This window comes from Chinchilla lanigera, unplaced genomic scaffold, assembly GCF_000276665.1.
Source record: "Chinchilla lanigera isolate Chin_1 unplaced genomic scaffold, ChiLan1.0 scaffold00106, whole genome shotgun sequence".
Taxonomy (NCBI): Eukaryota; Metazoa; Chordata; class Mammalia; order Rodentia; family Chinchillidae; genus Chinchilla; species Chinchilla lanigera.
In genome coordinates, this window is record NW_004955507.1 from 2,877,938 (window position 1) to 2,903,502 (window position 25,565).

The window sequence follows — 25,565 nt, forward strand, 5'->3', positions numbered from 1 at the left end:
ACCATTGATAATTTCCTACCATTTTGTCTGTAATTTGCTAAGTCCCCCCTATTATTATGTTATCCTTCTTTTATTCTTTAAAATAAAAAAAAAAAGTCATGGTCAAGCTGTATTTGAATATTCCAGTAACAAGTACAGAGGGAATCAACTCTGCTCATTGGCATTTAGAATTATCTGTGAAATCTCATTCCAATCTTATGGAATCGGTTAAAATGGGTCTGATCCAAGGAAGGAAAATCTCAACTCAAAATGTCTTAAAGCAGTAAGGACACTTATCTCCTAGCATAGAGTCCAGCAACTGGGCAGATTTGGAGACTTACGAGGGTTTGATGGCATCACAAAGGTCCCAGGTTTGTTGTTTTTCTATCCATCACCTTAGCATGAGCTTCATTCTCAGGCTGGCACAGCAGGGCTGTGGCAGCTGCAGGCTCACTTCAGACATAACAAGATACAGCGAAAATGAGAAAATATTCCCACAAGCATGGAACAGAAGCTCTTCCCTTTGCCTTGACTGCTTCATGTCACATGCCTAATAACAGTCACCAAGCGGATGTCATGCAGTCATAGGCTACATGCTCATCAGGGTAGAAAGAATGTTGCAACTTCCACCACAAGGGCCACCACCCCTGCCACCCAGGAGCTCCCACCTCCAACAGAGTTCTCCTTTAGCCTGAAACTCAGGGCACAGCCATACTGCTTTCCATAAAATGGCTCAGTCAGCGTGTTTCTCCCTTCCCTGCTTGTCCTTCTGCAGTTGATAACTTCTCTCTGAAAAACATGGCGTCCAGAATGGAACAACATTCTTGGTAGAACATAGTGAAATTGTAGTATTTGATGACTTGGGAGCTATGTTTTGTTAATGTAGCTCACTATTATAAAAGCTTTTAGCAACAACGTCATACTCCTGCAGTTCATTTTCCCAGGTGAATGCCCCGTGAGATTTCTGCCATGCCACGAAGTTCACTTGTTTCATGTACTGCCAAGCGGAATTGAGGATCAGGCCTACTGAACTCTATCAAGGTAATTCTACATAACACTTTGGCCCCTCAGTGTGATAACTACTCAGGCACCTAAAAATCACATTCCTCTATAAAGCTGTACTAATTTTCTAGGGCTGTCATATCAAAATATCACATATTGAGTATTTTGAATAACAGAAATTTACTCTTTCACAATTCTGGAGGCTAGGAGCCCAAGATCAAGGTGTCAGCAGAGTTCATTTCTTTCCTTGGCTTTCTCACTGTCTTCACGTGGTCTTTCTTCTGTGTGTGACATGTCGGTGTCCTAATATTTTCTTGAAAGGACAGCAGTTGTGTTAGATAAGGGCCCATCCATCTGACTTTATTTTACATTAATTACTCCCTTACAAGCTCTCTTTCTAAATACAGGCATAGATGAGGTTCTGAGGGCTGGGACTTCAGCATAAGACTACGGGGGCATGCAATTCAGACCATAACAAATGTCATGTATGACTCCCAGGTATGCCTTAAGGTGACAGAAAAACTGGACACAAAGTCTAGCCAAAGCCCCACTTCCCTCTGGACACTCCCTGAAGGACAAGCATAAGTCCAATTATCTTTCCATGTTAGGCTGAGGTCAGTCTCTCTGGAGAGGAGATTTTACTGGTTTGGGAGAGTGCTGAAGAGAAAGATCATTCTGGAAATAGAGCACCACTTCTAGTTGAACAAAAAGCAGGCTCTATTAGGTGCTTCCACAGTCCAAGTGGGTAACTGGACATGACGGAAGTAAAGTGAGGGACTTCTGTGAAGGATATGAGTCATGATGGAGAAAGTTAAAGGAAAAGACCCAGAAGGTTCTCAGAAGGCAAATCAATCGCTTCCCAATTTTACTCAGGATACAGACAGTGGGTAGTGGCAAATGCATTTCTGAGACATTAAAAGTTACCCTGAGTACTTATTTTGTAGATTAACTATGCCCATCTTCATTACTTTGGTTTGTGATTAGCCCGGTGGACAGTGATGACTTGGCATTTTGCCTAAGGACTTAACACATATTTCTATAAATGTGGCTAATGGAAAGCAATTGATATACTGTCTCAATCTTGCTTTCTTTTAAGATTATACAGACACAAATATGCACATACATGTACATATACTCTATTCATATACTATATATACTACAAACATATAGGGGGATGCATATAGAGTGACTATACATAAATACAAAAGAACTAAGTAGATAGCACTAAAGAGTAAGAGTGGTAAATACTTGTTCATAATTAGATCAGTTATTCTTGATCCTTAACTGTTCCTTCTTAGATTAAACTGCTTAACCATAAAGGCCAAAGCCTGTTCTCTGAGTGGATTTGCAATTCTACTGCTTAAAGGTATACAGTAACTTGATATTGCTACCCCACTTGCTGGATTTTTCCTTCTTATTGGTAAGGGCAAATGCTCAAAACTAAACATCTGTGAAGATCACAGAACCTAGGTCGTATATCCCACGTATGAATTCTCTCTCCTTTCCCACAAACCAAATAGCTATCTAAAGATGACAAACCTGGCAGATGGGAGGCACAAAGGTGTTTTCCCCCCAGTACTGGGGATCCAACCCAGAAGCCCCCTACCACTGAGATATACTCTCAGCCCTTTTATTATTTATTTTGAAACAGGATCCCATTAAGTTGCCCAGCCAGGACCCAAGTTTGCCATCCTCATGCCTCAGCCTCCCAAAGTGCTGCTGTGCACCACTACATCTGGCTGGGAGTTCACCTTTGCAAGACCTACATTCTCTCCCAACTCCCTCTTCAATTCCCTCAAGGGAACATTGTCAAGGGAGGAAAAAAAGCACCCTTTTTTTTGTTCCCTGCTCCACTTTGTACCGGCTCCCCGTGATGGGATTAGTCTGTGCCCGCGGATACCCAGATGGGGAGGGAGCTGTTGAGACCACTTTCTTTTTCTTTGCCCCATTAGTAGATGCTTTTTTAGACATTTCACCAACTGACACCAAGCCTTGCCTCTGGTCTCTAATCAAAACCTTAGCAGGGTTTTTACATAAACTGAAATTTACATTCAATCATCACCATAGCAACCATCACACAGAATTAGATACAACTTCCCCCCCTCTAATATAATCTACATTTTTTTTAAAAAGAGCTGCTTTCCTCTTCAGTTGCAAATGCAAGCTATTCCAAAGATAACCATTAAAACTCTATTTGGAAAAAAACTGCATTTAAACAGACTACAATAAGGTTCTAAAAACAGACATCTGAAGTGGCTTCTAGACACTCAGGAGCAAACACTTATTCCTTCAACTGTTGCCTGTCTATTATAGAATTTGCAAGGATTTGGCCTAGCACTAGAAACTGTTAGGCTCAAACAAATCTTGGCTCAAAACTGTCACAACCATCCCTTGAAAGGTAATCCAAGAGATAGCTGCTAATTAAAAAATCATAATATTAAAAAATAAAAGAAGGCTTAGTTTGTCTATTCATCGTGTAATGGGCAAAACCTTTGAAATTTCTAGAATTCACTTACTGACTAACGTGCACCAATTCAATTGCTAATATAGCTGCATGGGAATATCCCAATGTGTAAGACAGTAAGGTGGAGAAAAAAGGAAGAAGCCCCATCTGAGAGGTGTAATTTCTTTCTTGTACTATGAGTACAAGAGAGGCTTGGGGATTCAAAGTTGTTGGAAATGTGTGTTTTGTTTTATTTTGTTTTATTTTATTTTATTTTTGTCTTCTTTTGAGACTGGGTCTCACTATGCAGTTCAGGCTGGCCTGGAGCTCACTTTGTAGCATAGGTGGGTCTCAAACTCACAATGATCTTCCTGCCTCAGCCTCCTGAGTGCTGGGATTACAGGCATGCGCTACCACATCCAGCTGGAAATGTATATTTTAGACTTAGAAAAAAGTCAGAAATTATACCTTTCAGAAATTTTACTAAGATAAATGACTGTGCTTAGGAGAAGACTAACCCCAGCAACAAATTAATGAGCACCCACCCGTGTTATCAGTCCTATATATCTCATTCTCTTGCTACATACAGCTTTAGAAATTGGGCAGCTGCATTGTACTGAAAATTGAGATAACGAAGTTATGCCATCTTCCATAAACCATATAAATTGATCTTGTTTATAAGTCAAGCTATCATATAATATACTCCAATCACTCATTTATCCATTCGTCACATATTTATTGAGTACTAGATGCCAGCAGATGCTGAGAGCTGCACTTAATAAAAATAAATGAGACTCCATCCACTCCTTCATTACTTTACTAATTCATGATATAGCAGATGTTTTATACTCAAACATCAGGGATATTTCAACCCATTTTCTAAACATTCAAAATTATGTCTATAAACAGGAGGTAATGCTAATCACACAGCTGGTTGCGTCACTCGTTTTAATGACCTCAGTCTGGATAGCAGAACAAGACTGATGGCTAACAGTCACCCTTTTTATTATTAAGACTTAGCAGAACTCACCAGAAGACATTGATTTTGAGGTTTCTGAAAAGGCCCGAACTTAATCCCCACCACAACTCTGTCACTTAGGAAAAATGGCTGAATTCCACCACAGATGGCAATGAAGTCCCTCTCCCACAATGCCCCAGTAGTCAGGCACTGTGAAAATCAAGGAGAAGCAATCCTTAGAGCTTTTCAGTCATTCTTTTCCATGCAAGACCATCCATATAGCTAGTGAGGCAATGGGGCAGGGAGATTTCTAAACAGTTTCCAAAATACCCTATATGCCCATAAATGAGAATGTTACCTATCAAGTGAGACAATATATGTAAGAAATGAGATGCTAGTTTCCTCTCAGATGCCTACTTCAGTGGAATGGTAGTACGGTAGTGCCCAATACTCTCAGTGAGACCACTGCTGAGGCTAAGTTCCAGCTCCGTGAGAAAAGATGTTTTGATTCATTAAAAAGTCAGATCTGGAATCAGGCAGACTGCATGCACAACGTGCCCCACTGTACAAGAGAGCCTGGACTGTGCTAGGATGAGAGGGAGAGATACATGCCACTCAGTTATGTGGGAGCAAATACAGAAATAATGTGAAAATCTCAGTGTATTCAAAGATTGATGAGCCTTTGTCAGCAATCTTAAGAAAAACTCAGACACATTTGGCAAAGGGTATCCTTCCTTTGAAAGGATACCTTCCAAACCACTCAGAAAGATGACAGCCAACCAAACACATTTTGTGCTGGGATAGAAATCCACTAAGAAATTTTTTTTTAAAATGGAAAACCTGAATACGATCACAGAAATCAGAGCTGAGCGTATTTAAGTTGACACTGTCTGCCAGATATGCCAGGCTGCCAATCAACAAGACAAGCTGAGGATAAGGTTAAAATCCTTCTGCAAGAGCTGAAGAGCCTATGTGCATTGCAACCAACACCTAGTCCTTGGTTTTTGTTGTTTTTTCTTTTAAAAAATCAGTAGGAAGATCACAACCTCCCCATCACAGCCTCCTGGCAATGATGCAGACATGTGGCTTTTGTGGTCAAAAGAAGCAAAAATATCGTTTTTAGTATCTTAGGCTGTAGATTTTACTGCTTTTGAAAAATATAAATAAATAATCCACAAAAGCCACAAAATTCAGCTTGTGAGTTATTTACGTCTTGAATTTTCAGACTTTCTTAGATAACTGGAGTCAAACCTGAAATGACTCCTTGTGGGGTGGGATCACTGCAGTGGTCATCCAACTCAAGATGCACAAACCAATTCACTGGCCTGAAGTAGACAAAAAAAAGACGCCCCCCAAGTTTCCCTCTTTCGGAGACCTGGTTGCTCAAGATCATTTGGCTGAAAGGAGCAGAGACAGCCAAGTTCTAGCTCAGCAATAGAAGATGTTGACCACTCTTATCTGTTCACAGTCCCTGGTGCCACCTGGCCCCTGTTACTACCTCCATAGCTGAGCTGGCAGTAAATGAGGAGTCTCATGCGTCTTGTGAGAGAATAACAGCATCTTCTCCTAGCCACACTGGAAAGGGAACTGTCACACTTGATACACATTCTAGGAAAGCAAAGTTTATTGAGCACTTAGTGTATGGGAGGTACTAAACTAGATACTTGGAAGACAAGCTAGATATATTTTAGTTTGCAGCACACTTTTTATTTTAGCTCATGGTTCACCGTCCTCTAATTGGTCTTCTTACCTTGATACTCAAGGTCCTCATAGCCTTTGGGGTTTTTAATTCCAGTTTGAAGAGAAAAGATCAACACAGGAGAATGCCTAACATGTTCATTATGGGAAAAGATGGAAAAATGAAAAGAGTAAGCTCTCTAAAACTGGTTCTCCTAGGGGCTGGGGATTTAGCTCAGTGGCACACCACCTGCCTGGCAAGCGCAAGGTCGTGAGTTTGATTCCCGGTACCAGAAAAAAAAACAAAAAACAAAACAAAACAAAAAATAAAACTGGTTCTCCAAATCTCTAGGTCTAAGAGATGACACCTTGGAATCTAGGAGGAATCCTTCAAACACATCACCAAAAAGTTAATAGATATAAAATTTACTTCTGCTAGGAGAGAAGGATAACAAAAAACTTCTAATACTTAAAAAAAGAAAAATAAGAAGTATTGGGTTACAAGTCTATAATGAGTAAAGAGAAATTGAAAAGGCTTATGTTTGCTAGGGATATAGCTCAGTGGCACAAGCACCTGCCTGGCAAGTGCAAGGTCCTGAGTTTGATTCCCAGTACCAAAAAAATTAAATTAAATTAAATTTAAAAAGAAAAGGCTTATGTTTGTCTCTGAAGTTTTAAAGGTTGATCTCAAGAAGGAACAGTGTGCCCTACAATAGATTATAGAGCAGAACAGGGAAGAGGGTTGTGGGGTGGGGAATGGAAGAGCAGAACCCTGAACAGGCTGCAGTCTTGAGCCCCAAAATTCACAGATATACACCGGAGTTCCAGGTTCACCTGTGTAATGCACCAGGGTAATGTAGATGCCATTTGGGGCACAAAAAAGTTCTGCTACTACAAAAACATCTAGGAAATATTTTGATAAAATTGCAGAAATCAGCAGGGACTAGATAGATGGTAGTAAGCTTTGAAGTGTCACATTAAGAAATCTGGGCTTTGCCAGGCATGGTGGTATATACCTGTAATCCCAGCACTAGAGAGGCTAAGGCAGGAGGATTGTTACAAGTTCAAGACCAGCCTGGGCTACAAAGTGAGCTCAAGGCCAGCCTGAACTGTGTAGGGAGATCCTGTCTCAAAAAGACCAAAAAAAAAAAAAAAAAGAGTTTAAAGAGAAATCTGGTTTTTACTTATAGCCTACGGTTCCCCATTTGGATTTTAGGAAAATCATCCTGGCAACTTGGTAGCAGATGAACTGGAAAGGTATGAGATGGAAACAAGAAGGTCATTTAGACAAGAGTTTTCTGTGAGCTAAGACAGATACCTGCTACAAAACAAAATGCATACAGAAATCTACTTTATAAAAAATTCTGCATATGTGTATGTCATAAATTTACAGAAAAATACCAATTAAGTTTTAAAAAATCAAGTTGCAGAATAATATGTACACATGATTCTAGTTATAATGAAAACTGCCTAACTGATGTGTGTTTTATAATTTCATAAGAATGGACCAAAAGACATATACCAAACACTCCACAGTAGTTCCCTCTTTGGAAGAAGATGAGTTATTAATATTTTCATTTTGTCCTCCATAAACTTCTGATTGCTAGAAAAAATTTCTAACCGGCACATATTACCTTTATGAGTTCTGAAAATATTTCTAAAATGTAAAAGATTACCATAAAGTAAAAAGTTCCATCCTGATAAGAAGCAAGTAGGGTTTACACCCAAAGCAGTAGCAGTGAAAGTAGAATGGTGGAAGGAAAGGGCCCAGGGGACAGATGTGGTGGAAGAACAGGTGTGGGCCTAACTGATGGAGGGGTGATGAGGGCGCGGGGCAGCATCTCAGTCACGCTTCTCATGGTACCAGTCACACTTCCTAGCGTTCACCGCGTTGCACAGATGGTGGGAACAGAGCTTCTGCATCTTGCCCCAGGATCCAGAGCTGGTTCAAACCCCTGGCCTGCCTAGGTCTGAATCTTAGATCTGCCCTCTCAGCCCACTGAATTCCTTTGTGTCTGGGGCCTTCTTACTTCCTCTTCCGGGCCGACGTGCTGATTCAAGGCAGCAGTAGGGAATTAGGGTGCTAGTTGTGACAACACAGGCCAACAGAGGGGACGCCAGCAAGGATGACATGTGTGCTCACCCCTGCTGTGCAGGGCCCAGCTGCTGAAACTAGCTATTACCACACAAATGCCTACTGCTAGTTTAGCTCCCTAGTTTTCTTGACAGCAGGGCCCATGTTTGCTACGGTCTGTAATCCCTCTGTTGCACCACATGTAACACCAAGTCCTCACTAAATTCTCTGAGTGGGTATTTAATAAACACGTATTAGTAGGAGGGCAACTGGATCACCTGAAGCAAATATAAAGCTACCTTCGGTTCTTTATTTAGATCATGAGTGTTCTGACAGGGTTTTTTTCCCTGAACAATTCAGGATGCTGGCAGTCAGTGCACATTTGTAACAGATAATGACTGCGACCCTACCAGGAGAGTAATGCAATCACCATTACCAACCTCTTCAGCTGAAAAGTAACTACAGAATCTGAGCTCCAGGACTGTAACCAAACAACCAACCAACCAAAGAGCACTTATAATCCCACAGGACGATAATACTTTGGTCCTCCTCCTAAGGCACAAGCACTCTAGCTGGAAATCAAGTTGAAATTCAGGAAATGATTGGGTGAGTGTTCCTTGAGGATACCTAGTCAGTAAGGTCAGGAGTCTAGGGAAAAAAGAAACCACTGATACTAGAATTTAAATTATAGGGGCTTGGATCATGCTATACCAAGTAGAGCAAAACAGATTCCCCTTGCTTCATAAGAACATGAGGCGCTGCTACAGTATCCATAAAAGCAGCCATAGCCGCCTGCTGTTCACCCAGTCAGCCTCCAGCACCATGTGACTGCTGGAGCAGGACTGCTGGGTGGCCTGAACACTCTCTCTTAAATACCAGAGCCAGCATTTTATGGAGTCCAACAGACTCAGTATGTTGTTGTGTTTTAGATCTCTTCTATACAGCATTTAGAACGCAAACTAAAACCAACTTGGTTCATAAACATTTGTAGCAAAAAAAAGTTCACTATGGATCCCAAATTGGCCCACTCCGCATAAGATGGACATGGGTGGGTGTGTCCAATGGTGGAGGAGGGGCCACTGGTTGAACATGTCTCTTGTCTTATAATCTTTTTTTTTTTTTGTCTTGTAATCTCTTAACCCCTATTAGAGGACTCTCATTAAGATCCCTTCCTTTCAGGAAGAGTTGGGATTTTTTTTTTCTTATATCTTTAGAACAAAGCTTAGTCCAAGGTACATGTTTGATAAACAGTGAATCAGAGACAAATCCATCTGTCCAGGACCATCCCATGAGTATCAGTCCCACACTTATAAAAATCCACTGCATAGAGGCTTTGGGTTATATCATCAGAAGATCAGGGCATGTGGATTTGTTTGTTTTAAACCGGAAGTGGTGGTACACGCCTGTAATCCCAGCACTTGGGAGGCTGAGGCAGGAGGATCATTGCGAGTTCGAGACCAGCCTGGACTACAAAGTCAGCTCAAGGCCAGCCTGAACTGCACAGTGAGACCCTGTCTCAAAAAAAAAAAAAAAAAAAAAAAAAAAAAAAAAAAAGAAGAAGAAGAAGATCAGAGCCTCTAAGAGTGAGTGCCTAACCTTTCCCAAACTGGCTTCCTGAACAGACCATGTGATTTCTCTCAACAACATTGTCATTCTTCTAGTCACTCATGCTCAAAATCTTATCTTCTGCCAGCACCTTCTGTCTTTCCTCAGGGCATCTCCCTCCTAAATCTAGTACACATATCCCTTGCTTTGCAATCCCATGGCCACCATTTGTGCAGGCTCTAATCACTCCCACGACTCATAAAGATTTTGTGCACTTTCTGTTTCTAAAACTATCATGTAAAAGTTAGACACAACCTTCTTTGCATTCCTGGTCATTCCTCCTCCTCCTGAACTACACTTTGAGGCTAGCCATCACCCCACGGTCTCATCACTGTCCCTGCGCTATCCTAAGGCCTGAACCTGAAGACAGGCACGTGCTAGGGGACAGTTAAGAAGCTAATGAGAGGTGACTTATTGACAGAGTGGGTTTGAAGCAAACCGGATGGGAAGACAGTATGGGGTGGTAGGTAGGGAATTTGTCTTACAGAAGCTTTTTCAGAGCAAATACACTTTTTCCTCTTTAGGTTTATGTGCCAGGAAGCTACGGCAGATTTAAGGATACAAAACCCACTCACTCACCCCCAAACTACCACTTGGTATTTCCACTGTTTATTCAACAGGCAACAACCGCACATCAGTCTTTTGCTCCTTCCAGCCAACTACTTCATTCCCCACCCACACTGGAGATGTGGCTTGGTGCAAACACACCACCTAAGATGTTCATGGTACTTAAACTGATAGTAAAGGGGGCAGGGGGGCTAGTGATAAGGATCAAAGGGTAAGAATAAGATGTCAGAGGAACTTAGCATTTGATGCTATCTCATTAAAATAGTCAGGAGTCAATGAACTATATATGTAATACTTATAACATTTCATCAGAAATCTGCGCTATAGATTCCATTTCTTTTTAATTAATTGATTTTAATTGACAAATAAAAGTTGTATGTTGCTATCTTATAAAACATGATGTTTTGAAGCATGTATACACAGTGGAATGGCTAAATCAGGCTAATTAACATATGCAACACCTCTCTCATTTTTCATTTAAGAAGGATCTGTATACATATAGCTCTACATCCAACTGGCCTTTGGGAGAAAGGCTCCAGAAACTTTACCTAGGCTCTTTCAACAATTTCTCCAGCTGGTTTGTTAGTATTACTATCTGGGCCAAAGCCCTCAGAAACAAGAAGGCCAAGGCTCTTGTCCTGATGCTGGAGGCCTTTCCCCCACAGGCTCAGTATGACCTTGATAATTATTTTCCCCATTATGCCTTCCAGCCTATTTCTTGGTCCAAATTCAAACACACCCTGTGCTTTCCTGCCCCTCTGCCTCACCCACCAAATTCCCTCATTCTGGGGTCTTTCCCTCTCATTCTCACCAATGCTTCTTAAAATCCAACCTTTGGTTTCTGTTTCCTCATGAAGTTTTTAAGCAGCCACTCTGTCCAAAGTGCTTTCTCATTTCCTGAATTCTGTGCGCAACCAGTCCCTCAGCAGGCCACTGTCACACTATAATCTGACCTCACCGCTCGCCTGCTTCTTCCCTCTACCCTATAGCCACACACGAGTCCTGCTGAGTCTATCTGATTTTTACCCCTCAAAAATGATCTTTCCTTCACAGGTTAAAGTGACACGTCTGCAATCCCAGCACTCCACAGGTGAGGCAGGAGGATTACAAATTCAAGGCCAGCCTGGGACAGATAGCAATTTCAAGACTGGCCTGGACTATACAGCAAGACCCTGCCTAAAGAGAAGCACTTCCTCTGCTGAGCTTAGTTCACATCACCTCTCGCCTAAAAGTACAATGGCCTCCTCCCTGTCGCCACCTGGCCGTCGGACCGAGCCTACTGAGAATCAGTTCTGGTCATAAGACTCCAACTTGCAGCCCTTCCCTGTTATCGTTCCCATGGCATCCAGACTGAGGTCTACGCTACTTAGAGAAGTATGAGTTTTGGAGGCTTTTCAGGATCTCTCCTCAGCATTCCCCTTCTGCTCTAGTCAGAACTTCTATAAGCTCTAGGCAGAAGTTCTCAAACTTTGGTGCCCTTTAACCCTAACCCAGGGAACTTGCTAAAAAAAAAAAAAAAAAAAAAAAAAATTCCAATCCATTCCAAATAGACATTCTGTTTCATTAGGGAAATGACAGAACCCAAGAATATGAATATTTATAAAAACATGGGGTTCGAAACATTTGGCTCTACAAGCTAAAAAATATATGGTTCTGATGTAGGAATCCTGAGAATCACATTTTGAGAATAACTGATAAAGACATGGTGAAAATAGAGCTGGAAATAACTTTTTAAATTTTAAGATGGGGTCTTCTATGCTACCCAGCCTGGCGACAAACTCCTGGGCTTAAATGATTTTCGTGCCTCAGTCTCCTGATGGCTTCAGGAAACAAATGATTTTTGAGAGTCCATTGTTCTTAGTGGATAAGGTGAAGGCCTGGGGAGCAAAGTTGGTGCTCTCACAAGGCCTTGGGAAAGTTCTGTACCCTGTCTGCAAAATGCAGGTAAACATAGCATGTTTTCTAAATTAAGATTCAGGGGCCAGCAATATAGCTCAGTGGCACAAGCACCTGCCTGGCAAGCACAAGGTCCTGAGTTCGATTCTGGGTACAAAACAAAACAAACAAACAAACAAACAAAAAAAAAGATTTAGGCCAGGCGTGGTGGTTTATACCTGCAATCCCAGCACTCAGGAGGCAAAGGCAGGAGGATTTCTATGAGTTTGAGGCCAGTCTAGGCTACATAGTGAGTTTAAGACCAGCCCAAGCTGGATAGTGAGACCCTATCTCAACACACAAACAAACAAAAAGGTTCAATAAGGTAATCACTTTGAAATGGTTAGCACAGCATTCAGTATGGCAAACATTCCGCAGTTGCTGCTGCTGCTGTTGCTGCAATATTATTGGGAGGAAAAGTGAATGACTGTAATCTCAGCACTCACGTGGCTGATGCAGGAGGATTTCTGTGAGTTTTGGGCCAGGCTGAGCTACATAGTGAGTTCAAGGCCAGCCTGAATTACATAGTGAGACCCTGCCTCAAAAAAAACAAAAAAGAGAAAGAAAATAATGCAGAAAAACAGGAACAAACAACACAAGTGGCTTTTTACAGTGTCTTTGAGATGGAAGGGATTTAGGGGTTCCTTCTTCAGCATCTTCAGCAGATGTTTACCCAACTTTACCCTGTAGGCTTCCAGTGACAGGGCTCTGGTCCCCACTCCTGAAGCCTCTGCTCCACCACTGAATCATTCCAGGTGTTAGCATCTTCTCCTCAGCCTGGGCGAATTCTCCCTTCCATTACCTCTGCCCATAAATCCCAATTTCTCCTTGGTCTTTTACCAAACACTATTTATTTCCCTGCCACAGTCTTGCAGATGCTTGAAGGTAATTATCATGTCTCTTCTCGGTGTACTAGATGGAACCTTAACTTCAGTGTTGGAGATGCGGGCTTTTAACTAGCTCGGTGTTCTTGGGCTGAGCCTCGGTTTTATATTCAGCCCCAAAGCCTGTAATTCCATGATGAAACACCTCCACTTCTTTCCTCTATTCTCAGGCAGAGACATATTTCCATATCCCTCAGTGTGGTAGAAAACATTTTACATTGCTTGATAAGAACAGCAATCCACCTTTGGGGAAATTCTTGATCCCTGTAGGTTCACCAAGTGGTTTGAATGGAAGCTGTCAAGCTTTTAGAAACCCCACATCCCAGGTTTCCCAAATGGGCTAATCATAGACCTCTAATTCCTTGCCCAAACATAAATGGCCCAGACATACTAATCTAAGGCTCAATCTAATGTAATCAATTAGGCCCTACCCCAAGACTTTTAGATTTTGAACCAGAAAGAATGAGCATCAGTCCCTTCCAGGGTTGGACTAGAAAGAAGTGAGGTGCGAGAGCTCCCAGGGACTCTCATTCTTCTTGGGAGTGATGCATCATGGAGAATGATGCCAAATTGCAGAGCCACAGAAATGACAGGCAGAGAGATAGCCAAGTCCTTAGTTTCAGGTATTCCTCAGGACTAGATGTACCCTGCCCTTTCCACAGTCTGTTTCATTCCTCTTTTTCAAGCTGGGGTTTTCTCATTCAAGCAAACAAGTAGATAGTAATAAATTCACCTTCTTAGCAGGTCTTAGTGACACGAGGCTAGCTCTGATTTGCCTGTTAACTGCTCCAAATGCTTCAAACTAACCCTACCTCCTGCCAACAGCTGCTCCAGATGGGTAACTGTAGTCTGTGTATAATACTAGAACAGCTGTCACTTCCTACTCTGGTCATTGTTCTGAAAGGCAACTTAGGACTGCATTACAGAACAGCGTGCTGTCCTGCTGTCCGTACCGAGTGGGCACTGCAAACCTCCAGGTGTTTTTCATGTAAACTTTGCCGTGCTATAGTTGTACAGTTGGGCTATTTGTTTGCTTGTTTGTTTTTGGAAGAGGGGAAGGATAAGGCTTGGGACCCAGTTGCTGGGTTGGGAGCAGTGTTCCAACCTGCAGAGATTATTTTAACTCAGGATTTGATCACCAATGATAGAATTTCTCAGTTGGGGCTGGGGATTTAGCTCAGTGGCAAAGCGCCTGCCTGGCAAGCGCAAGGTCGTGAGTTCGGTTCCCGGTACCGGAGAAAAACCAAAAAAAAAAAAAAAAAAAAAAAAAAAGAATTTCTCAGTTGGTCTACCAAGTGAAATGGGTTGCCATGTGCCAGGATATTCATTCCTTCGGTTCTTTGCTTGGTAGAGTCAAGTTTGGGGCTTGGAACCCATGTCAGTGGCCTCCAACTCTAGCAAGTTGTCATTTCCTAAGCAGCCCTATTTCAAGTTCCCATAGTTATGATAACATTGGGAAGCTAAATTATTAAAATATGAAAGTATCTCCTAACACAAATATTCGCTTACAAAATTGGTTCCCAATTAAATATCTCTGCTTGTTTAATCTCAGTGCATATTCTATCCATCAGTGCATGGATAGAATGATCCATTCTATCATAATCCATCAATGCATCACTGCATTCTATCCAATAAAACTCCTTGGTCACTTCCAGATTTACATTTTTCCCATAACAAATGGTAAATGCAATGTGATTTTATTTATAGGCCAATTTTAGATTTTATAAAAGATGTAGAAGTTTACAAAGTTGATGAAAGTGCTGTTGGGAAATTGTTAAAAGTAAAATAAAGCTGCTGTTAGTTGGAGAAATTATGCACTGGACAGGAGAAAATCAACACAGATGCTGTCTAATAATCAAAAGCTAACGATGGGAATACATAAGGGTACAGACAACACCTGGAGAAAACCACAGAAGTCACATGTGAGATGAACATCATTTCAATTCAGCTGTAAGGAAAAAAAATCCAATTGTCAATTAAGGAAAACAGTGTTTGAGCATGAAATTCTGTCAGAAAAATGAATTCATCCTCTTCTGCAAAAAAACCTAGCAAATGGTTGATTCAGTCTTTGTGTAGCTTTAGAATTAGCATGTAGCAGAAGTATAGTCAAGTTAGTGTGGTAAAACAAATTTATTTCTCAATATTTAGTTTTACTTAAAAAAATTAAAATCCCAGAACAAAAAAGACTGGGTTTTGTTTGTTTTTAGTATTTTACTATGAAATTTTGATTTCTGCTTAAACATATCCACTTTAAGTGGCTTTTTTCCAAAAACAACTGCCTCCAGGTATGAGGGCCTGCTAAACCTGTGCTGCTGCTGTCTTATAGCTTCCATCCATTGCTTCTTGTCCTATCTCCCAGGGGAACACAGAAAGGCTCTTGTCCTCTGTTTTTCCAAGTGATATGCCTTCAAAACTCTGAAGACAGTTTTCATAGCGCCCATAAAACTTGTTTGCTCCATGACAAACTCACTTCCTTCAGTTACTTCTCATCTGACAGAATTTGAAATTCCCCCATTCATTTCATTCAGTCATTTAACAGTTTGTGGTTATGTATAAAGTAGTGTGTTATGCCCTGTGATACAGAGCAGTAAGCAAAGCTCTGGATCTCCTGAAACTTACATTCTATTAAGGGGATAATGAACCAAAGGAGTAAATAAATGAATAGGTGGATGGGTGCATGTGTGGTTGGATCAATGGGTAGGAAGATGGGTGTATGGATGGGTAGGTAGGTGGATGGGGCAATAGAGGATGGTTGGAGGGTGAATAGATGGAAGGATGGATAGAAGGGAGGGTGGATGGTTGGATATCTCTATGTAATCTCATTGGACAGACTCCCATTGAAACGGTGAATGCTTTGCCAGATAAGCTGACCTGACCTGCAGGATAAAGGAGGAGCTTCTTCTCCCACACCAAAACTTCCATTCATTAATCTTATTAGCCTTTGTATGCTCACTAGCTATTTATTTGATTGATTAATTGACTGATAGACTGATTGATTGATTGATTGCAGTAGTGCGGGTGGAACTCAGGGCCTCCATACTGAACTATATCCCACATCTTTTTAAAATTTTGAGACAGGGTTTCACTAAGTCACTATGTTTCCCAGGCTGGGTTTAAACTTGCAATCTTCCTACCTCAGCCTCTCAAAATGCAAGGAATATGGTATTTACTTTTTTGGGAACCGATACTGTTTTTTTGATGATGTTTAGTATGCTTTTAAATAAAGCCATCAGCTACAATGGTATTCTAAAAAAAATACAACTTTTCTCCCACTTTTGTACAGCAACTCCATTACTTTCTTGGACTATGAGCAGGATTTTATAATAACCATGACTAATTTTCAACTTAATCTTCAGTTCATCCTTCCAATCAACATATATTTAGATGAACTAGAATATTAAACCTCCAATTGTAAGTATATATATGTGTGTATGTCTGTGTGTGTGTGTGTGTGTGTGTATTCAGCAACATTACTGTCTAGAAATAAGAAGCAAAATGCTAATTTTAAAATTGAGTGTTTGAATAAAACTACTCTAGAATTTTAGACAATCCTAGTAACTACTCTGACCGAAAGCCATGGTTAACCTGAGCTCTAGGGTACTATTAATTGCCATGTGAAAAACACTTGCCATAATCATATCCTGGGCCTTTTCTTCTCTTTTCTAAGACATTATACTCCATGAGGACAGGGGTTGAAGCTGACTTTTTCATCAAGTTTCCTTAGGATCTTACGCAATGAAATACCCATGGCAGGCACTAAAAAAGCCTCAATAAATATCACTCAACAGAACCGTAAATCAACAGTCTACACTGTACTACTAACTCTAACACAGGGCAAGGTATCTAAACCCTCTCAGCCCCTCTTTGTGCACTGTAAACTACAATGATTGGGCCTAAATTTTCCTTTTCTATTGTTAATATTCTTTATTTCAATCTTGTTGACTCAGTGGCTCCCTGTGTCAATATTCCCATCAGAAACTCTAAAGCCAGGTTGCTTCCAGAGTATGGGCAAGTTTCAATAACATGAACACATGGACAATGGAAAGGATTAGGCACAACAACATTTAAGATTTCTATCCAGTACAAAGTTAACACTCAAAAATCATTTCTGTACACAAGTAACAAACAGACAGAGAGAAACTGGGAAAACCACACCTTTCACAATAGCATCTAAAAGATGAAATACCTAGGAATCAATCTAACAAAAGAAGTAAAAGATCTATACAGTGAAAATTATAGTACTCTGAAAAAAGAGAGCAAGGAAAGATATTCCTTGCTCATGGATAGGAAGAACCAACATTGTGAAAATGGCCATACTCCCAAAATTGTTGTACAGATTCAATGCAATCCCAATTAAAATACCATTAGTATACCTCACAGACCTAGAGAAAACATTTCTAAAGTTGATCTGGAACCAGAAGAGGCCTAGGATAGCAAAAGCAATCTTGGGAGACAAAGGAAAGGCAGGTGGCATCACAATTCCTGACTTGAAATTATATTACAAAGCTACTGTGATAAAATCAGCATGGTACTGGCACAAAAACAGACCTGAAGATCAATGGAACAGATTAGAAGATACAGATACAACTACAAACACACTCAGTCACCTTATCTTCAACAAAGGGGCCAAGCATGTTCAATAGAAGGAAGATAGCCTCTTTAATAAATGGTGCTGGAAAAACTGGCTTTCCACATACTGAAGACTAAAACTAGACCCATGTCTTTCACCATGCCCTAAATTAAAATCAAAATGGATCAAAGATCTAAATATTAAAACAGAAACACTAAACTTGTTGGAAGAGAAAGTAGGTAAAAATCTTGATGACACTGGGGTAGGCAGAGAGTTCATGAACAAAAACCAAACTGCACAGGAAATACTTCAAAGAATCAACAACTGGGATCTCATCTTATTGAAAAGTTTTTGCCCATCTAAAGAAATCACCAATAAAGTAAAAAGGAAACCATGAATTGGGAAAAAATTTTAGCCAACTGCCCCTCAGACAAAGGACTTCTAACACGGACATATAAAGAATTAAAAAAAAATCAGGCCCCCCCAATCCAAAAATGGGCATCTGAGATGAATACACACTTCTCACATGAAGAGATACTAATGGCAAATAAATACATGAAAAACTGTTCAACGTCATTAGTCATTCAAGGAATGCAAATTAAAACAACACTGAGATTCCTTCTCACCTCAGAAAGAATGGCTATCATCAAGAAATCAACCAATAACAAATGCTGAAGAGGCTGTGGGGAGAAAGGAACCCTACTCCACTGCTGGTAGAGTGTAGATTGGTGAAACCACTGTGGAAATCAATTTGGAGATTCCTCACAAAACTAGGATTGGAAGTCCCACTTAACCCAGCTATTCCCCTTCTGGGTATTTTCCCAGAAGAATTAAAGACGTCATACCAGAGCGATATATGTGCACCTATGTTTATAGCAGCACAATTTGTTATAGCTAAATCTTGGAAACAACCCAGGTGCCCATCCACTGAGGAATGGATAAAAAAGATGTGGTATTTTTATACAATGGAGTATTACTCAGCTATTAAAAAAGATAAACTCAAGGCTTTTGTAGGTAAATGGATGCAACTAGAGACCATACTCACAAGTGAAATAAATTGGACCCAGATGTGTAAACATCATATTGTCTCTTTGGTGTAGGAACCTGAAAGACTAGGTAAAACTCAGAACATACAATAGATGATAGGAAAGGGAAAGAAACTGCTCAAAGGAAGGAACAACTGGGAAAAAAGAAAAAAGAAAGAAGGAAGGCAAAATATAAATATATAAATATATGAACAGCTACGATAACTGTGTTGCTGATGTCTGATAGCATATTGAAATGAACAGTTAATGTTTACAATTTTTTATGTTCTGATCAATTTTGCACACTTGTGTCTGGTGGTCTGAGCAACTGATTTGAAGGTAACAGTATGCACTGGAATTACAATGGTGAACTCCTACCATCTTGTCTAGTGATACTCTGTATTAGCTCTAATGTTTTATCAAAGAATTATTTTCATATTCTCTTTAATGGTTTGAGCAATTTTTCATTCTTACATCTGGTAATGAGCAATGTAGTTGAGGATAGTGATATGTAATGTAACAACCACTGTTGATGAGTATTATTTTGTCTTTAGACCCTGTATGACTTTGAATGTTCTTACTCTGATTTGTTCATGTTCATGATACTGGTATGTTGCTACTGCTCTATTTTTTGTTTGTTTGTTTGTTTGTTTCTCATTTACTACTCTCTTTAAAATAAAAAAAAATTTCTATCCAGGTCTGGTGGCACATACTTGTAATCCCAGCACTCTGGGAGGCTGAGGTAGGAGGATGGAAAGTTTGAGCCCAGCTTGGGCAATTTAGCAACTTAGTGAGACCCTGACTTAAAAATAAAAAAGGGCTAGGATGTAGCTTGGTGTGAATGCCCAAGGTTTTATCCCTAGTGCCTTAAAAGAACTTTTTTTGTATGACCTATGGGGACTCTGAATTCAAAATGACTTCAAAACAAAATTAAACATGTAGGCTGCCAAACTATTTTACAAATATTTCAGAAGTGATTTTTCTTGAAAAACCTTTAGTGTAAAAATACAATCACAACTGGAGACTTCCTCTGGCAAAAACAAAACCAGAAACAAAAAACACAAGGCTTTGATAAATGATATTCAGAAACTATTAGAATTATAAAAGGGGGAGCCTAGATCAGAACAAGGAACAGCTTGTCTCGATTTGGAATTCTATATGTCATATCTTGCAATAGAAATATTTTTCCACATTTTTCATGCTCAACCAACCAAGTCAACAACTTATGCAAATATCTTATCTGCTACTTTTGATGAATGTCCTATTTTATAGTTTTAACTATGGCTACAGATTTGAACATTAGCTATACTTGTAAAAGGAAACTTATTTTAGTCTAATTTAAAAGTAGAACATTTTCATTTCATCATCAGCCTCCCCCTCTATTTCCTGTGTTATCAGATGTTGCAGAAAGATTCAGCAAGCTGTTTGTGAAATGGCAACTGGGTAGACAAAATATGTACACTCAACCAACGTTATTTTGAATAAGACCCTAGTATAGTTCTAACCTCATGAAGGTGATAGGGAAGATGCACGCATTCACAAGATAAAAAGCCAGAAAAGTACCAAGGAATTCCCCCAAAGCCTAAGCCAATTCTAGAGACTCCCTCCAAACTACAATTTCTTCACCTTCAGGATCTCCTTCAAAGAAAAAAAAAGACACCCTATTTAGTCTCTGTTACTAATCAACCTACACATACCCTAAGGAGCCAACAAATGGCATACTCAACGTTTTTGTGGGCTAGGCTGTCTTACTGGTGCTTTTGAAAGATGAACAAAAAAATGCACTTTATTGACCCTGCCTTCCTTTGAATGAACTTGATTTTTTTGTTTTTGTTTTCTGGTAATAAGCACCCTATGTGACCCAAACCCACTCCATAAAAATGTTTGAAAACCAAGAAGCAGCAATAGCACAGGCTCCTAAGTAGCACAGTCACGGGAGGGTCAGCTTTTTACTAGATGGAAAATTCAAAATCACCCCAAGAGAAAGGAAAATGGAAAAGAACCCACAAATGTACCCACCTATTAAGTCATCCAGCCATCCACCATTTACCAGGCACCTGCTGCACACAGAATATTCTCAGTGGGGACAGCTGTTACTTTTTAAATGTGAAAAAGTGAAAATGAAAGTCCCCAAATATCTTTTTTTCCCACAGAACAGGTCTTTTTTTTTTCATCAATTACTGGCTTTGTTCATTTTTATGTACCTTAGAAAACCAACTGTCCTCTGGTTAAATTTACCAAGCTGGCTAAAATAAGAATTTTTCTACCCAGAAGTCCACACGACACATCTACTGTGGTTTCAGTAAGTTCTCCTATGGGCAGGTGAAGAGTCATTCACAACATTAAAACATCCCATTTTCTGGGCCATCTCGGTACACTCCTGGTCATGTGAATGGCTGGTAGGAACTGAACAGAAAGGGAAACTAACAGACCCATTCTGTCATGCATATTTGTGCCCCCTTCCCCTGCCCCCATTATCTTCCTATGAAACTGTAAGCATAGGTCTTCAGGCAGACCACAATAAACCATATATATAAAATGTTAAATACGTAATGCTCCACCATTCCCACAAAGATAATGGTATAATGTTACATTGACCTAAGACTGAACTTGAGCTAATGTCCGTAAGCAGAAACCCATTCAAGGTTTTGTTTAAAATTCTGTTGTGAAAGATAACTTGTTAGCTGAAATAAATATGCTATAAATATACTTGAATGGATTTAGAAAATTATCAGATTGAGACTCAGGAATGAAATGTGATATAACTAATACCACATGTGGTTGTAATCAAGGAGTTTCATGCTTATAAATTGAGATGTCAAGTTGTATTCCCTCAGCATTTTAAAGAGGACAAGAACAGATCCAGAATGGTGGTGACTTGCCTACAGTAGAATGACCACTTACTATCAGGCTGTGAAAAATGCACCCATATTGTCCTACTGAGCCTCATAAAGACGGTAGTGACTAAGAAGATATCAGTCCAAATTTGACAAGAGTAACCACTTTGTTTGTAACTCTGTATTGTCTGTATTGTGCTTGTGATATGTTGTAAAATGTTGTATGTCTGTTAATGTTTCTCTCCTTTTATCTTTAAAATAAAAAAAAAACAAATTTGACAAGAGTAAAAATATGACTCACTGATTAAGTAGTTGTTCCCTCTTTACAGGCATTAGCCCACACGGCATGAGTGACAGTGCAAGTATTAGCCGTAATACAAACCAATAGCATTTCACTTCTCCTCACCAGAAAGTCAGTCTAATGAAGCCAACGAAAAGGGTCAAGGAATCTGCACAAAGAAGCTTAACCTAAAATTAAACCTATTTTAAACAGCTGCATACAAGATGCACACCTTCCTCTAGATCCATAAAATCCCCATGACTCCATCATTTCTCTTTTCAAAATTCCTAACTGAAAGCAAAACATAAACATAGAAAAATAGGACCAGGGATATAGCTCAGTGGCACAGTGCCTAACTGGCAAGTGCAAGGTCCTCAGTTTGATTCCTGGTAGCAAAACAAAACAAAACAAAACCCTAAAACATAGAAAAATAAAAACACTGGAGAAATGCCTGAAACAAAAAGTTCAAAATGTCCTCCACCCACCCAAAAGAAACGGCTATCAACAATTTTTATGTATTCTCCCAGGAAAAAAATAAATATATATATCAATATAGATGTATTCTTGTAAATATACCTAAATAACATCACATTATATACACTTCTCTGTTTCTTAGCTTTTTTCTCTGAATAAATCTTGGCAGATTTTCCACATCTACACAAAGAGAGCTACCTATATCTTTCTGAAGTGTATGTGGTATTCCTTTGCACCGAAGCAACAATGATCGAGTTAACATGATAAATATGATCATTTGAAGAGCAAACAAACATCGGGGCTTGATTCTGTCTTCACAAAGTCTTGCTAGTTTAGATGGCAAACTGATCATTTCAAGGACAGAGATCCTGTTGTTAGTCAAAGCTAATTTGTTTCAACTGACATTGAACTTCTAGGGCCTGAGAACTTGGCCAACACATTACAAAGTATAGAAAATGGGCTGGGCATGGTAAGCTCAGCACTGGGAAGGCTGAAGCAAATTTGAGGCCAGCCTGGGCTACAAAGTGAGTTCAAGACCAGCCTGAACTGTACAGTGAGACCCTGTCTCAAACAAACAAACAAACATAGAAAAGGACAAAGAATGAAGGAGCTGAGAAGACAAAGAAGGTATGAGAAAAGAGATACTAACGAGTACGAGTATGCCAGCACCTGGCAGCTGCTCACTCAATATTTTCTGACTAACTGAATACATGAATAAATCAGGATAAGTATATTTTAATACATATAACATGCAATATAGTAAAATATATATGGCTCCAAGTTTGAAAGTAAGCATTCTTTTCAAGCTGAACTGTCCGATATGACAACCACCAGCCACCTAGTTACTGAAATCCTGAAATGTGTGTTGTCTATAAAATATGTTTGATTTAAAATATATGTTTGATGAAAAAAGAATATAAAATATCTCATTCATTTTTATACTAATTATATGTTAAAATGAGAATATTTTAGATATATTGGGATAAGTAAAATATATTATCAAAATTAATTTTTGCCTATTTTTTCTTTCAAAACTACAAACATTAGAAATTTTAAAATTTTCCACATAGCCTACATTATACAGTTTTGGAATAGGTGGTTTAGAATATTGACACCATTGGGGTCTGGGGATTTAGCTCAGCAGCAAAAGCGCCTGCCTGGAAAGCACAAGGTCATGAGTTCGGTTCCCGGTACCGGAGAAAAACCAAAAAAAAAAAAAAAAAGAATATTGACACCATTACAGCAGGGACTCATCTGCCATTCCCTGCTCTGTCCCACCCCCCAAACAGGGGCTAGGTAGACACCCACCCCCCAAACAGGGGCTAGGTAGACACCCACCAAATACCCACCAGATCTAAGCCTGGGTCTGGGATCTAAGGCAGTAACTAGGCCATGGATTACAGGTCAGGAGGCCTTCATCCTGACCCTAGCTCTGATGGAAAAATAGCTGTGTGATTTTGGCCAAATCACTGAATCTGCCTGGGTTTTGTTTTTGTCATCTGCCTCACAGGGAAACTGCATGGACCAAATGAAATAACATCTATGGAAAGCCTTTGGAGGTGTGAAAGAGATGTCAGGTCCTAGTTCTGAGTTCTAGTATTCTCTTCTAGTAATAGTCCCAGGAGAAATGAAATGCAAAAAAATATTAAAACAACATGTAAGTAATTAACTGATAAAATTGCTTTATCTGATGTTTCCACTCTGGCACAAGTTACAGTATTTAGACAGACGGGTGCAAACTTGAGCTTCTCACAAGGTGAAACTTCAGCATGCATTCCTCCTTTTTCACTGCAGCTTGCCGCACAGCCAGCAAAAGTACTCACAGATACTTTCTTTGAGGAACCATAGAAAGTCTAATGCGAACGCCAGTGAGCAGAAGGCTACCTCTTGGCCAAGAGGGAACACCAAGTCACTGCGCACCAGTAGCTCAGGGCTTTGCAGGAAATTTGTAATCTGGGAGGACTCTAAGGGCTCAGCGGGAAAAGATCCCTGGGCATAAAAATCTATCTTGGATATTAGTCCTTGTTAATTGCTCCAGATACACTTGACAGTGAACTGTGCAATTAGGAGCACGAGCAGGTCCCCTGGATCAACAAGGTTGTCAGGCTACCTGGCAGGGGAAAGCTAAATTGCTCTTGGACAGGCTGTAGATTTTAGTGACAACAGGATTTCACCATCCTGACTTGGAACCTTCTTCTCCAAATCACAATCATTTCAAAAGGAGAGATATGAAGAAAGTACCCCAGTGGGAGGGGCGGCAGATTTCAGAAGGTTACGGAAAGCAGAGTAAACTAACTCACAGAAGAGAGTAAACTAACTCACAGAAGAGTAAACTAACTCACAGAAGAGAAAAAGCAACCCAAAGCCCACATGACAGGAGGACAGCAGAACAAAACAATCCATTTCAGGAGGCCAGGCTCTCCCCTCAGTCTCAGTCAGGCTCAGATGCCCTAGAAGTCGTCCATAACTTACCATCCACCGGGCCACCACACGGAGCAGAACAGAGCACAGTGACTTCCCCTTTGTTGAGAGGGTCTGGTTCCCCTCCTCCCTCTAAGAGCTGCTGACTGTGACTCATGACAGCCAACATCTGAGCCCCGGGGACCACTGGCTGTAACAGCCCACAAGGCCTGAGTTACCACTGCCTCCTTTGACCCGGAAAGGAAAAGCAAACCCAGAGCAGAGCCCAAACATGGCTGGCTGCACAGCAGAACTAATAGTGAGAGCTCTTTGAAACTTATATTCCCAGGACTGACCCCCAGAGATTTCAGTTCAGTGGATCACAGGGTGGGGCCCAGGTATCTGCTTGGTAAATAAAATGCAAGGACAATGCCATGCCCAGCCTGGCTTGGGAATCTGTGGTCTGGAAAACTCAGGGGAGCTTTCTCCATTCCTTTCTCTTCCATGAGCTTACTGTACTTCATTCCTCATCTAAACATGGAAGAGGCGGGCAGGGAGGAAAGAGAAAAAAGCAAGGCCAGAGGGAAAGCATTCCAGAGTCCAGAGTCTCTAGCTTCCTAAGCAAACTTCCCCTGTCTTTACACAACCCATTTAATGTCTCACAAAATCAGTTTCTCATCTGTAAAGTGGCAGTAAGACCATGTAAACACTCTGGCTATCGAGAATAAAGATACGTAAACTTCCCAATGCATTCCACACAGTACCTGCCACAAAAAGCATTCATCCTATTACTAGCTCTTTCCATGAGAGGAGGAAGGGTGCCCAGATTCTCCATTTAAGCATTTTTGTAAATGG

At 40.3% G+C, this 25,565-nt stretch overlaps 1 protein-coding gene across 4 annotated transcripts in view; it reads right to left on the reverse strand.

The window, feature by feature from the left end:
- Positions 1-25,565, reverse strand: part of Pik3ap1 (phosphoinositide-3-kinase adaptor protein 1) — a 112,883-nt gene that overhangs the window by 72,156 nt on the left and 15,162 nt on the right. Inside the window, exon 1 of one of the 4 annotated variants that reach the window (XM_005407579.2) lies at positions 24,783-24,903. The exons of 2 other annotated variants lie outside the window; for them this stretch is intronic. In XM_005407579.2, the coding sequence (XP_005407636.1) occupies positions 24,783-24,900 (118 nt within the window). In that variant the 5' untranslated portion in view covers positions 24,901-24,903. Of the gene's footprint in view, positions 1-320; positions 410-24,782; positions 24,904-25,565 lie in introns of those variants that run through there. One more of the 4 variants, XM_013506164.1, reaches the window with a different exon arrangement.